Below are 13,840 nucleotides of genomic sequence, written 5' to 3'. Positions count from 1 at the left end.
GAGAGAGAGAGAGAGAGAGAGAGGGAGAGAGAGAAAGAGAGAGAGAGAGGGAGAGAGAGAAAGAGAGAGAGAGAAAAGGTAGGAGAGAGGGAGGGAGCAGGATATTAGGTAAGTTTTATTTTGTGTCAGCATAATATTCAACTCTTTTTTTCTGGAATAATTTTCATACTAACCACTGTGGAAAGGGTTTCCGGGGAAAATGCTGGACTTTGCAAATGTCGTTTGATATTTATGAAGCTTGGCCTCACCTCTATGCTCAACGTCCATTTATTCTTACTGGGTGAATCAGCGTTTACGCTGGATGGATACGATACAGGGTGGATAATAGAGCTGTCCTAATGCTGGGAACAGAGGATGTAGAAATGTTGAGTTATATTTTCAAGACTCAAAACTTATAAGGAAAAGAATATTAAATTTGAAGGTCATGTGAGGCATAAAGTTCTTAAGTCCGTTTTTATTTACTACATTTCAGGAGAGCTAAAAGAAGGTTTCAACACTGCAACTTTTTTCTTCTGTACTAGCTAGACTTTTTGGGTAAGTAGGTACATCTTCCAGAGAAACTGGTGGACTTAGGATCTTTTTTAGACTTGCTCTGAAATTGTCCAACTATCGAACACTTTCATCTCAGTCTCAAAAGGACTTAGGATTGATTTTTTTTTTTTTTTTTTTTTTTTCAGTAGCCATACTGCCATTGTGAAATGGATAATTCTTGGTTTACCTACGAGTACACCTCCTTACCTACCTCTGACAGCTCCTGCTGAACAAAATATACCTACATAAAAAGCTGATGTTCTGCCGGGCCAAATGTTAGGGTAGGTATATAAGTACCTCCTACCTGTCTGTCTCTTGTTCTCTCTTAGGACAATTTGTTTCAATACCTAAATACGTAGGTAGTGATCAGTTTTATATAAGTAATCTGAGCGCGCAGGCAGTGCGCCAGGCCAAGTTCCAGTAAGTATACCTACTTACACAAATATGTAGGTATAGATACCTAAAATCCAAATTCCTATTGGTAGAAAGTAGATAAGACTCTGCCGGGGCCAAAAAGTTAGGGTAGGTATGTAAATACCTCCTACCTGTCTGTCTCTTGTTCTCTCTTAGGACAATTTGTTTCAATACCTAAATACGTGGGTAGTGATCAGTTTTCTATAATCTGAGTGCACGGCAGTGCGCCAGGCCAAGTTTCAGTAAGTATACCTACTTACACAAATATGTAGGTATAGATACCTAATATCCAGATTCCTATTGGTAGAAAGTAGGTAAGACAAACCAACTTTTTCTCCTGGGCTGAACTTTGTACCTAAATAGGTGACTGAACTTTGTACCTAAATACTCATTTTTTACCTCCATAATTTTAAGGTTCCAGAACAAGAGCCCTTACTTTCCATATACCTAGTAAGTCAGGAAAAATAGGTAGGTAGTTAGGTACCTACTTGGGTGTTGTAGGTCCGTCTTTCTTTTCTTCTCCTTCTTCTTCTTTGTTTTTCTTCTTCTTCTCCTTCTTTTTTGTTTTTCTTCTTCTTCTTCTTTTTTTTGTTTTTCTTCTTCTCTTTGGACCTAAATAGGTGACTGAACTTTGTACCTAAATACTCATTTTTTACCTCCATAATTTTAAGGTTCCAGAACAAGAGCCCTTATTTTCCATATAGGTACCTAGTAAGTCAGGAAAAAATAGGTAGGTAGGTAGGTACCTACTTGGGTGTTGTAGGTCCGTCTTTCTTTTCTTCTCCCTCTTCTTCTTGTTTTTCTTCTTCTTCTTCTTCCTCCTCCTCCTTTTTCTTCCTCCTCGCCTCCTTTTTTCCGAAAGGAAAATGTTTTATTTATCCGAGATAGAGAGAAGTGACAAAAAAAGTGACCATGGTCATTTGTTATACGGAAGGTAGCTACCACCCCCCCATTGCATTCGTAATAACATTATCAACCCTTCTGCCATTTTGAGAAAGAGAGAGAGGGAGAGAAAGAGAGAGGGAGAGAGAGAAAGAGAGAGAGAGAGAGGGAGAGAGAGAAAAAAAGAGAGAGAGAGGGTAGGAGAGAGGGAGGGAGCAGGATATTAGGTAAGTTTTATTTTGTGTCAGCATAATATTCAACTCTTTTTTTTTTTCTGGAATAATTTTCATACTAACCACTGTGGAAAGGGTTTGCGGGGAAAATGCTGGACTTTGCAAATGTCGTTTGATATTTATGAAGCTTGGCCTCACCTCTATGCTCAACGTCCATTTATTCTTACTGGGTGAATCAGCGTTTAAGCTGGATGGATAAGATACAGGGTGGATAATAGAGCTGTCCTAATGCTGGAAACAGAGGATGTAGAAATGTTGAGTTATAATTATTTTTAAGACTCAAAACTTATAAAGAAAAGAATATTAAATTTGAAGGTCATGTGAGGCATAAAGTTCTTCAGTCCGTTTTTATTTACTACATTTCAGGAGAGCTAAAAGAAGGTTTCAACACTGCAACTTTTTTCTTCTGTACAAGCTAGACTTTTTGGGTAAGTAGGTACATCTTCCAGAGAAACTGGTGGACTTAGGATCTTTTTTAGACTTGCTCTGAAATTGTCCAACTATCGAACACTTTCATCTCAGTCTCAAAAGGAGTTGGGATTGAGTAAATGAGATTAAATTGATAAAACAATGAATAGAGCTTAACTCCAGCTTTCCAGAGATAAATCGATTTCGCCCAAAATGAATTCAAGGACTTCTGGCATCGACCATTTAGACTTGGATTTGCTAACTTCACATACCTATTTATGTACCTTCCTACGTTGATAAATCATTCAGAGCGAAAGCCACATTTGTAAATCTCGATAAATTTTATGACTTCACTTGAACTCGAACCACAACCTCCAGTTCCGAAGTCCAATGTAGTGACCACTGAGATTGAGGAATAAATGCAGGTACTGCATATTGCATACTTAGGTATAGTTTCTAGGCGTCCATTAAAATTCTGTTTTACTATGGGATTTTTTTACCGTCGTGAGGGATTTTTTGGAGGGGGAAATTTCTTGTTTTTCCCTTTTCATTTGATTTCAATTTAAACGCATATTTATTTTCGTTATGGAAAATTTTGTTTTGCGATTTTTGGGGTTAGAAATTGAATTTTTTTTTTCAAAAAAATTCAACTTGGAATTTTATTTTTTCTTATGTACCTTCCTACGTTGATAAATCATTCAGAGCGAAAGCCACATTTGTAAATCTCGATAAATTTTATGACTTCACTTGAACTCGAGTTGGAGGAATAAATGCAAGTACTGCATATTGCATACTTAGGTATAGTTTCTAGGCGTCCATTAAAATTCCATTTTACTATGGGATTTTTTTACCGTCGTGAGGGATTTTTTGGAGGGGAAAATTTCTTGTCTTTTTCCCTTGTCATTTGATTTCAATTTAAACGCATATTTAGGTATTTTCGTTATGGAAAATTTTTGTTTTGCGATTTTTGGGGTTATGTTGAAAACTTGAATTTTTTTCAAACTTTGAATTTTATTTTTTTTTTGAAAGTCATTTAACTAAAATTAAAGTAATGAATGATAATTACAATAAATAAAGTGATTAAAAGTTGCTGTATACGTTTGGGCATTCATTAAATTAGTTCTGGGCCAACAGAACAAGAAGAGTCGCAATGGATAAAGACCATAGTTCAGAAGGTGCAAACCTATCAGACCAAGAGAAGGATTTTGCTCAATTAGCTTTAAATGATTTTAATAGAGGATCTTTTGGCAGTTGCTTGCAATATATTATCAAATTAGAAAGTTTGAGAGCCAAAGATGTCAAAGTGATGCACAATAAATATGTAACAGAGTACTACAAGAGTGACCTCTGTAAGACAGATCAGTTCCGCAAGAATATGAATGTAGTCTGTAATCAAGTAAGTAAAGTATATAATGATCACTTTGAAGGGGTAACAGCACGACGTGGATATTGGAAGTTGTCTATTGTTTCAGTCAAATAAATTCTATGGGTGGGGTCTACTACTTCATGTTAAAAAGGAGTGGTTTCTTCTGAGGATTCTTGGGGTCTACCAAAACATTCTACAAGAATGCTCAAAGCTAGCAACTACTTGTAATATGAGATGGGCCCCAGCCTAGATACATTGGTTTACCACCACGTAAATCACCAGTGAGAGAAAATATCTCATACACACTTTTATCTCTGTTAGCCGCAGTATCTCTGTTTGTACTTTGTTTGGATTAGATCTTGCTACCAACTTTTACACCACTCTTATCTGACCAGTTAACATCTACCAGACCTTACACTTTCACGCAGTGAGATCTTGGATAATAATGTACAATTTTTTCAATGTTTCAGGCTAAAATCAATATGGAAAATTTAGAACAATTGGAGGATGTAGAACACTGTATTATTTACTACAATCAAGCTGTTCTGTTGTACCACCTTAAACATCATACCACAGCCTTGAAAATCATCAATAAAGTGTTTACTTTTATTGAACCTATGGGTAATTATTTTCTAAATTTTAGTTTGTAATTATATTGTAGAGGCACCAAGCACCCACTCAGGCTAAAATATTAAAGGAGATACCTATGTACATATGTACCTCACTTAGCATTTTTTTTTTTTAATTTCTTTCTATTGCTTCACATAATTTGAGTTCACTCCAGAATGAAACCTATTGAATAACAATATTCAAATGATCTGAAACTTTGTTTTATTTTCAGAGGAAAGTCTTGCTCACCGAGTCTGCCTACTTTTGATAGAACTCCACCTGTGTACTTGCCAACCAGAAAAAGCTTTATCTCTCATATCTTACATAGAAAACCAGTTTGTTTCCACTGAAAATGCCACAAAGATGACCATAGGATCTGGGACTGACAAGGACATAAAGTCACTGGAGAAAGAGCACAAACCTGTAAGTTAACTTAGGAGGTTCACTGTGTTTTATTCCATCTTTTGTCTACTTATGTTCTTCTTGATTTGCATATAGGTACCTAATTATTTTATGGAAAGTTGTAAACCTAGGTATATTTGATAGCAAAAAATCAAGTATTTTTCAAAGTTCATTTTATTTTCCATGTTTGTCTACTACTTATGTTTGTCACTGTGTTTTATTCCATCTTTTGTCTACTTATGTTCTTCTTGATTTGCATATAGGTACCTAATTATTTTATGGAAAGTTGTAAACCTATATTTGATAGCAAAAAATCAAGTATTTTTCAAAGTTCGTTTTTTTATTTTTCATGTTTGCCTACTACTTATGTTTGTTAAACCAGGTACATATTCTCAAACCTTTATTTCTCACTTTCAGCTGGCAGACCTGGATGCTGCTACTGATGCTTTCCGACTCAAACTCCTTCAGTATAGGGTGAGGTGCTATCTGTACACATGTGCTCTGAAGAAGGCCACTGAAGAATTGAGAATCATTTCCGAGACCAGCCCACCACCCAGTGCTGCGTCTGATGACAAGAATAGTCCTGGCCCAAGCAATGGTCATCCTCAGACAGATGTGACACCTAGCTCCCTGTCACTTGTGTGTTTACATGCTCAGGTGGACTATTTGAGGAAGAACTACAAGAATGCTATCAGCACTCTCTCCCAGATACCCCTGCATAATGATTTCTCTTTGTATTTCAAGTGAGTATTATTCTAATCTTGTAATTATTCAGCTCCTAAATTATTCATGTTTGAGTGAAAGTTGACAAATTTTCATGTCCCTTTGCCTATGCAGTCTACATTATTAAAGTGCTATCATTATTCAGCTCCTAAATTATTCATGTTTGAGTGAAAGTTGACAAATTTTCATGTCCCTTTGCCTATGCAGTCTACATTATTAAAGTGTTTTTTTTTTTTTTTCCTCCCTAGGGCATTTTTTATTTTGTGAGACTTTCAATCATTCAACTACCTAACCACATTCATATTGGTGTGTTTACAGAGAAAAGGGTGAGTCTCCTATTGTGTGCTTCTACGGCTGCCGACATCTTGAAACAGGTAAGCTTTCATTTTGAAACAGGTGGGCTTATAACTTGAAACAGGTGATAAAGGACCCAATGTCTCTGGGTCGATAGCCCGCGACACTTTCAAGTCGAGGTCGCTGTGACATAGGGCTTTAATAACCGATTGCCCTTCTTTCATCTTTTTTTCTCTCAAATCTCTTTTCTTTATCATTAACTCACTCCGTTCGGTCACTTACCATAATTTCTGTGTATCATCAGGTTTGGCTGTCCAAGGGCACATCCTCCGAAGTTCCCGTGCAAGTCATTAGTCTGGCGCTCTACATTGAACTGGCGCTAGGACATTCGGACGTGGCGCACAATATTGTCATGCAGAACTGCGCTAATATTCGGACCTAAGTGACATAACCCCTCTGGACGTAGTAAGATAACCACATCAGTTAGAAGACAGACTTGTCCATGGTTAGAAGACAGAACTGTCCATGCCAGGTAGCGAAAATATCCGTGAAGGTAAGCTAATGAATAGGAAAATTCAAACACGGACTAGATTTTTTTTTTCTCATAGGTTATTCGGTGTGAAAAGAAAGATGAATGAAAACATATCTGAGTCAAGAGTATGGAGGATTTTTTCAGTTTGAAAGAACAAAGGCGTTAGAGGAGAATAGGTAATGAAGCGTGGCAAATAGAAAATTCAGTAAGGTTTTATTCGCAAAGGAGTATTTTAGAACAATGTCCAGATTAGTAAGAATAAGAAGTCAATCCCCGACTATCTTTGTTCGCGTTTAGCGTTCATTTGGTAAACCCTTCGTGATATTTAAGATTCCTTCGGTAAAAATCGATTAGAAAATTCAATTTCTTGTATTTGTGCCTCTTGAATCGATAGCTCTCGAAATTCACTGGTAACTTAACGTCTTTCCATCAGTATGAAACCTATTTAATATAATCATTGTTTCTAGGCCCATTTTCCTGATCAGTCCCCAGATTTAAATGACTTCTAGATTTAAAAACTTTTATGGTAACTTAACGTCTTTCCATCAGTATGAAACCTATTTAATATAATCATTGTTTCTAGGCCCATTTTCCTGATCAGTCCCCAGATTTGAATGACTTCTAGATTTAAAAACTTTTAAACAGACGAGTGGTTTATATCATATGCTGCTGGTATAGATTGTGAGGACAAAAATGTCCTGATTGAAATTTCATGAAAACGGTGAGATTGTTCAACCTCAATTAGCCGTAGTAAGAACTGTGGTTGTTACACTCGACTTGGAAAAAGATGGAAAAATTTCCAATATGAAAAATTCATTTATTTATTACCTACAGTCTTATTTACTGTAACCTGTTTACCATGGACGTTATTTATAGGCAGCTCCGCATAATTTAAAAACAAAATGAAATCAATATCTTTAATAACTATTTAAAAATTCATTTACTTTTTACATAACGCTTTCAAATTAGTGTTCAACACAGAATTACTCGTCATGAATTTTTTTAAATCTTTTTAGCCCGTTTTTTTTAGAATTATTTATTATTATTTATGATTTAAATATTTTATGAATTAAATTCACAACTAAATAAAGAAAAAACTCTCAAGATTTTATTCGTCTTCAAATAATTTAAATTTTATTTTATTTTCAAGTTTTTTCCCCCCCAAAAATCTAAACGTTATTGGGTTTTACATCAATTTAGCTTCGTATCCCTTTGGCTTATATGTATTGGACTATTTATTCCCTTTATCTGTGGCTCTTGTAAGGCAAGGTTTCGACCCGGGATGATGTATGAAATTCTATTCTAATTTTTGTTGTAGTACTAAGGACCAGCATTTTCCAAGCTCTATTTTGTGCTGAAAAAGGCTGACCAGATACGCCGCAAAGACCCCATATAAACGAGAAAAAGACCAAGGTGGTCAAAAATGGTTCATGTTCTCTTGACTAATAAAGTAATTTCTTTCACTTAAGGGTACATATATCAATACGCCATGACAATTTTGTTCGCAAAATCTTTAAATCTACATAACGTAAAGGTCAAATAGAATCGGGGCGGCTAATCAATATTTTTCATTTCCATTATGCTTTAATAACATAATTAGGTAGAAGGAAAGAAGTTATCATGGGATAGCTAATCTTTAATTTAGCTGTCAGTGTTGACAGCAAACTTGCCAATCAATTGAAATGGTGGATACGGGGTACCTAATACCCAGAGAGCAGGGAGGTATCAACTTTGTAGATAGGGACCTAAAAGTGTCCTTATTCTTTTCCTTAAAGGAAATTTGAATTCATTCAAAATTAAAAGACAGATCCCCACTTGTTCTCGATGATTGTGAGGATGTGCCTTTAAGTTTGGGGCGAATTCAAAAGTTTTTGTAAAATTTATAACATAATTTAAAATTGTGAAGCATCCCTTTGTTATTTGATCAAAATCATTTCGAGAGTTTTGTAGAAATATGCACATAGACCAGTAGATGGGGTTTATTCCACGAACGATTCTGCACTCCCCATTCCTCATTGCTTCACACGCAGAAAAAAATGTTTTACCGGTTATCAGTATGTTCTGTGCATGGAGTAAAAAGTGGTTGTGCCAAAGTCGTCCGTGGAACAGACCCCTGCATTAACACATTAAGACATTTTTTTTATCCTAAAGGACAGCTTTGAACTTTCAACCTTCGAATTACCCGCCCCTGGTTGAACCTTTTGCTTTGGGCAATAATCGAGAAATAAAGGAAACGTTAGCTCAGGTCAACTCCTGAGGCCTATTGATTGATGTTTAGACTCTGCACCTAACACGGCCCTCTCAAGTCAAACTTTATGGTGCAAAACAAAGCCAGCTACTTCCTCTGTGTGAGGAAAGTTATGTCCTTCTCTGGCTCTCTTGTTTTTGATGAAGAAACTATTTCTAGTTTCTACTGAATGTATGATAAATACGTCACGTATTTCACGTAATGTTTACGTCATTACAGGTTTTAAATTTATCAAAGCTATACAGGGTGTACAACCTCAAAGTGCCCCATAGGAAATCAACCCGTAAAATCAGTTTTTTGCCCCATAAAAGTCCCTAATACACTTTTTGAGTCCGCTAAGCATTCTCTCTTATGGAACTTTTGACAAGAAATCGATTGGTGCATCTTTCAAGACTGTCCGTATTACAGTTAATGAAGTTGACGCTATTTGAAGCGTACCAAAGGGATTGAAAAGACGGAGGAAAAAGGTCGGAGCTTTGTGCAATGCTAGCTTACTACGGCAGAATTCATTACTTATGTATGAGCAGATTACAGTATATCTACATAGGGTGGACGCTAGATACATGCAGATAGACACGTTGGTTTTCAAATTATGTATTTTTCATTTGTAAGCGTCCATCAACCTTTTGTGAAGTCATCATATACGAAAGTTGAAGCGGACATGTAGACCTCGTTTTCTCCATGTGTGTTTACCAGTAGGTTTCAAACAAGGTGCACGTTGCATTCAATATATCTTTTTGACGATTTTCGTAATTATCTTTTTTAAATGTTATTAGAGTGTTTTTGAATTGAAACTAATTATTACAGATCAAAAAAGACTATAACAAAATGTTGGTAAGGTATTTTTCACCGACAAAAAATAGCGCCTAACTACGCACGTTTTTTTTTCAATTGAAACTTGGAACTAATATTTTACGGTGTGTTATCCGAAAAATCTTAAAATTAAAAACCTTGATAGCGACTTCAGTTTTGAGAATTTCGCATTAAATCTCAAGTGTGTAGATCTTGCTATAAATTAGAACGATGGATTGCTATGAATCGATCAAATGCTGGCCCTGCTCGTACGTCAGATAATATCAAGAAAACAAACAAGAGATACAGCCATGAAGCGAAAGGTAAGTACATACATACAAATTCGTAAGTAAATTGATTTATATTTGTTTCTTACTTTTTTACCTACCCATGTACATAAAAAAAAATTGTACCTACCCATTTACATTTGTAAAAAAAAAGTTTAGTTTTACTGTTTACGGAACTCTAGTATTACAGTAATAATAGCTGCCCAACAATACTGGACAAAAATATCCCAAATAATAATACTTAGCTTTGTCCATAGTTCCACCTCTAGTGAAAGCCCCACATTGTTTCAGTATTCCCCAGGCACCCGTGTGAGATGAGACAGTGGTTACGGCTAGGACAGATTAGCAAGTTAGAGCAAATTCTATTCCATGGTCAAGGACACAAGTTACTTACTGAACATTCGTCCAATCCAAGAACTCTTCGTTTCCTGAAGGCCGTTCCACAGTATATGGTAAGTATAGTCCCCAGTATTTCTTGGAATCATGACTGGGATTGACTGCTGTTAAAACCAACCTCAGTGGTGTACCTAGTCGGGAAAAAGGGTGTCCCAAATTTCCTAGGTGTAAAGTTATTTTTCCAAAATGTCCTGACATAACAACCGAATTCTTTATCGGTTTTTATTAGAGTAACTACTATGTTCTATTCATCTGGTTTTTGCAGGGTTCAGGTCTAGGATTTAAGGACATAGTGGACTATTTGTTAACCAAAGTTGACAACGTGAATCAGGCTGACAGTTTTGGACGTACACCTCTCCATTATGCCGCTTTGAAATCCGGAAACACTGACGTGTACAAGTTGCTCAAGTCTAGAGGTGCTGTTGAGAACATTCAAGACTCGGTAAGATCTAGAGACATTATTGATTGGTCTTCTGTTCCCACTTACCTACAGTATCGATTACCTTGTTTGAATGCTGTAACTCCTCTGGCACTCTAAGTACATTTTTGTGTATACGTACTCCCCAATCTTCATTTAGTTATTCTTGAGAGCACTTTGAATTTTAGTTATCTGACAGATACTGCTAGCGGAAACGCACCCAGAAGACGAAATGCTGACCTTACCAAACTTTTCTTTCAAATTTTATGTCCTCAGAAAGGTAAACTTCCCAAGCACTACCTCACCAAACCAAACGACCGGCCCGAAGCTTGTCTAAGCTTTGTTCCTAGTGCGCCTCGCACTGTAGACCTCTTCCCTATGTCATGGGATTGGGACCTGTACAAGACGAAGCCCCGAGTCATGCTCAAATCCAGATCCAGCTTACAGGCCGAGAAAGAAGGCGAAGACTATATGGCCACGAGAAAAACGGTAAGATTTTCACAAGGTTAAGTTTAACAGGATGTCGAGAGTTAACGGGGGCCTCGGCACTAGATCAATCTAGTGTTACTTGACTTAATGTATCTATCTTTGTGTTAAGGATAAAATCAATTCTAATATGAAGAGAGTTAATTAGTTCGTAATATGTAGGTAAAGGTAAGTTATCTACATCAATATATCATATCATATCATATCATATAACATTGATGTAGATCTCTAACTAAAGTTTTTTCTCTCTTTTTCCACAGAAGAGTGAGGGTAATTTACACAAGTTACCAGTCAAGAGAAAAGTCAAGAAAATGTTCGAAGAAGATTTTGTCGGACCTAAAAATAAAACCAACACATTAAACTTGGAAAAATACAAACAAGGGAAAGCTGGACGGAAGCAACAAAGGCATTTTGTGGAAGATACGACAGACAGTGATGTTGAAGATAATGTTCATGACGCTTATATAAACCATCACCGGGGTCGGAGTAAAACCATTGGGGGACCTCTGACCACCAGAACAAATAAAATTGATACCGGAGTGAGTCATGTGAAGAAAATAGACAAAAATGATTCCGACGTTGATATAGGCGTTCGAAATATACAAGAAAATACTAATAACACAACAGATGCCATTAGAAATTATGTTAACGAAACGAATCAACCTAACAATGATACGGTAGACGAAGATCATCCCAGTGATAGAAAGGATTACAGAACGAGTTATCGTAACTACCCCTTGTTCGATGATCCTATCTTGAATGATCTTAGACAACCATTCAGCAGTAACTATGGAACAAGAGGAGCGCTATCCAAACCAGCACATCGTAGTGATAATGCTAACTATGATGATACAAGACTTGAGAATGAAAATACCAATGAATGGAGTAATAACAAGATAAACGATAAACAAAAAAGTGGAAAGAGAGAAAAGGAAGAAAATGATGCTGGAAGGGAAAATTTAACACCACGAAGAAAAGAAGAATTTATAGACGAATCGAGTTCATTTGGAAATACCAGTAGTCCTTTATCTGCAAATGAAGCTCCAGGGAATAACACAGGTAATTATCGTTCGTGTCCAGTTGACCATTCCGCCATACCTAGTTTTTATCAAGCAATTTTGAAATATTGACTTTTGCGAACATTTTCGCGTGATACGAGTATCTCCCATTATAAAAGTGGGACTTTGTTTAGTAAGTTAAACACATTGATAAAATATCTAGAAGTCCTTGAGACTAGGAAGTAGAGGTGATGTACGAATGCTAACTTTTTGCTTAACAATGTCTAGTACAACAAGCACTCACACGCTCTCCTACAGTCTTAGTGTTGATATTATTTATTTTAGAGTTATACAGTAAACTGAACGAACGCTATTCACACTTTGAAGGACTTTTTTGATCTACATTTGAATAATGTAAGCACTTGAGGTTTGGCGAAGCCTGCCCTTGACACATCTTGAACAGTTTGAGGAAATTTAAACGTTAAAACGTTGAGAGAAAGGATAAATATTTCAGTAGGTTAACCTTATAAAGATAATTTTTTACTGTCGCATGTCAAATAGCAAAGAAGTAGAAATTTACCTTACTTACATTAACTAAATATTTTCATAAAACTGCCCCTCCACCCACCTCCTATAATTTGATGATTCCTTTTCCACAGGAAATGATAATAACAAAGAGCACAAAAGAAGGAAAAGACACTTGAAAACAGACGACGCGAGAATCATTGTGAACACTTTCAACTCAATAGAGGATATGCAGAAATCCATACAGGACGAAGCTGAGGAGAAAGAGAAAGAAAACTTTAGCAAAGAGAAAGATAGGAACGGAGAACCGAAGGAAATAGAAGACCTAAAAGAAAACAGTCAAGACCACAATTCTGCAAAACTTGCGAAAAAGGAAAATATAGAGGGGAAAATTATTGTGAATACGTTCAACTCTATAGAAGACACGAGAAATATATTGGAAGGTGAAGTTCAAAAGGTGACATTAGACGTGAAAGATGAACTCCAAATACAAGGTGAGTGACCTTTACAAATTGTCATGTCTTCTGACACGATCGTTCATTACGAATTCACGCGGCCGTGTGTATTTAAGAAAGTTGATGAAAATTTCAGCAAAACTCGACCGATAGATTTACATAAAGAGAAAAGTGTGTGATACCTACATACATATGTAAGTGATGGCTATTTTAGTTCACATATAGTATTAAAAGCTTTTCACTACTTTTTTGTACGCTTGATGTATGTAGATAATAAAATCATTAAAAAAAAAAAAAAAATCTTTCTACACAAACCAAATCCCAAATAGTTGAACGCATGTATGTTGTTTGTTTCGTGTTGTGCAATCTGTAAATCAAGTTGAATTGATATTTGCACGTCTGATTGTCAATCTTTATAGGCAATACGTCAGCTAATGAAAATGTATCAGAAAATAATGCCTCTGATGAGAAAACCGAAAGATACAACGAACTTTATTACGAACAAAAGTCAACTGTTGATCTTTTTGAACAAAACGGACTTCCTACCAACAATCGCGATGGTGAAATGAAAGATGATATAGATCTGAGCGAATTTGATAACGTGAGCTTTTCCAAGTTGATAAAGAATAGAAATAACAGTACCAATCATTTGAGAGAGAGAAATGGAACGTCTGAAAAAGTTGTTCATACAGATGAAGGTGTCAATAAACCAGGTGAGCTTAATATTGACAGAGAGGAAAAAGTTTCCAATAAAAATTTAAGATCTAAAGTTTGTAGTGACGAGTACCAAGTTCCTTAAGCAATTCAAATTGAGCAGGTCGGGGTGCTTATCAAAACATCA

At 36.1% G+C, this 13,840-nt stretch overlaps 2 protein-coding genes across 2 annotated transcripts; both read left to right on the top strand.

Annotated features, from left to right (window-relative positions):
- The first annotated feature begins 3,442 nt into the window (after window positions 1-3,442).
- On the top strand, window positions 3,443-6,304 carry LOC103519789 (CCR4-NOT transcription complex subunit 10-A-like). Its single transcript, XM_008484877.3, has 6 exons — window positions 3,443-3,864; window positions 4,305-4,455; window positions 4,676-4,866; window positions 5,263-5,588; window positions 5,887-5,942; window positions 6,198-6,304. The coding sequence occupies exons 1-6, from the start codon at window positions 3,619-3,621 to the stop codon at window positions 6,302-6,304; spliced, it is 1,077 nt and encodes a 358-aa protein (XP_008483099.2). The 5' UTR covers window positions 3,443-3,618.
- A 1,613-nt stretch (window positions 6,305-7,917) lies between these two features.
- On the top strand, window positions 7,918-13,798 carry LOC103519787 (putative uncharacterized protein DDB_G0282133). Its single transcript, XM_008484876.2, has 7 exons — window positions 7,918-9,757; window positions 10,013-10,173; window positions 10,383-10,559; window positions 10,812-11,024; window positions 11,282-12,080; window positions 12,679-13,038; window positions 13,419-13,798. The coding sequence occupies exons 1-7, from the start codon at window positions 9,676-9,678 to the stop codon at window positions 13,796-13,798; spliced, it is 2,172 nt and encodes a 723-aa protein (XP_008483098.2). The 5' UTR covers window positions 7,918-9,675.
- The last annotated feature ends 42 nt before the right edge of the window (window positions 13,799-13,840 follow it).

The sequence above is a fragment of the Diaphorina citri genome, unplaced genomic scaffold (genome assembly GCF_000475195.1).
Source record: "Diaphorina citri unplaced genomic scaffold, Diaci psyllid genome assembly version 1.1 scaffold2943, whole genome shotgun sequence".
NCBI lineage: Eukaryota > Metazoa > Arthropoda > Insecta > Hemiptera > Psyllidae > Diaphorina > Diaphorina citri.
Note: the sequence above shows the minus strand (reverse complement) of the source record. Positions and strands in the feature narration are given on the sequence as shown.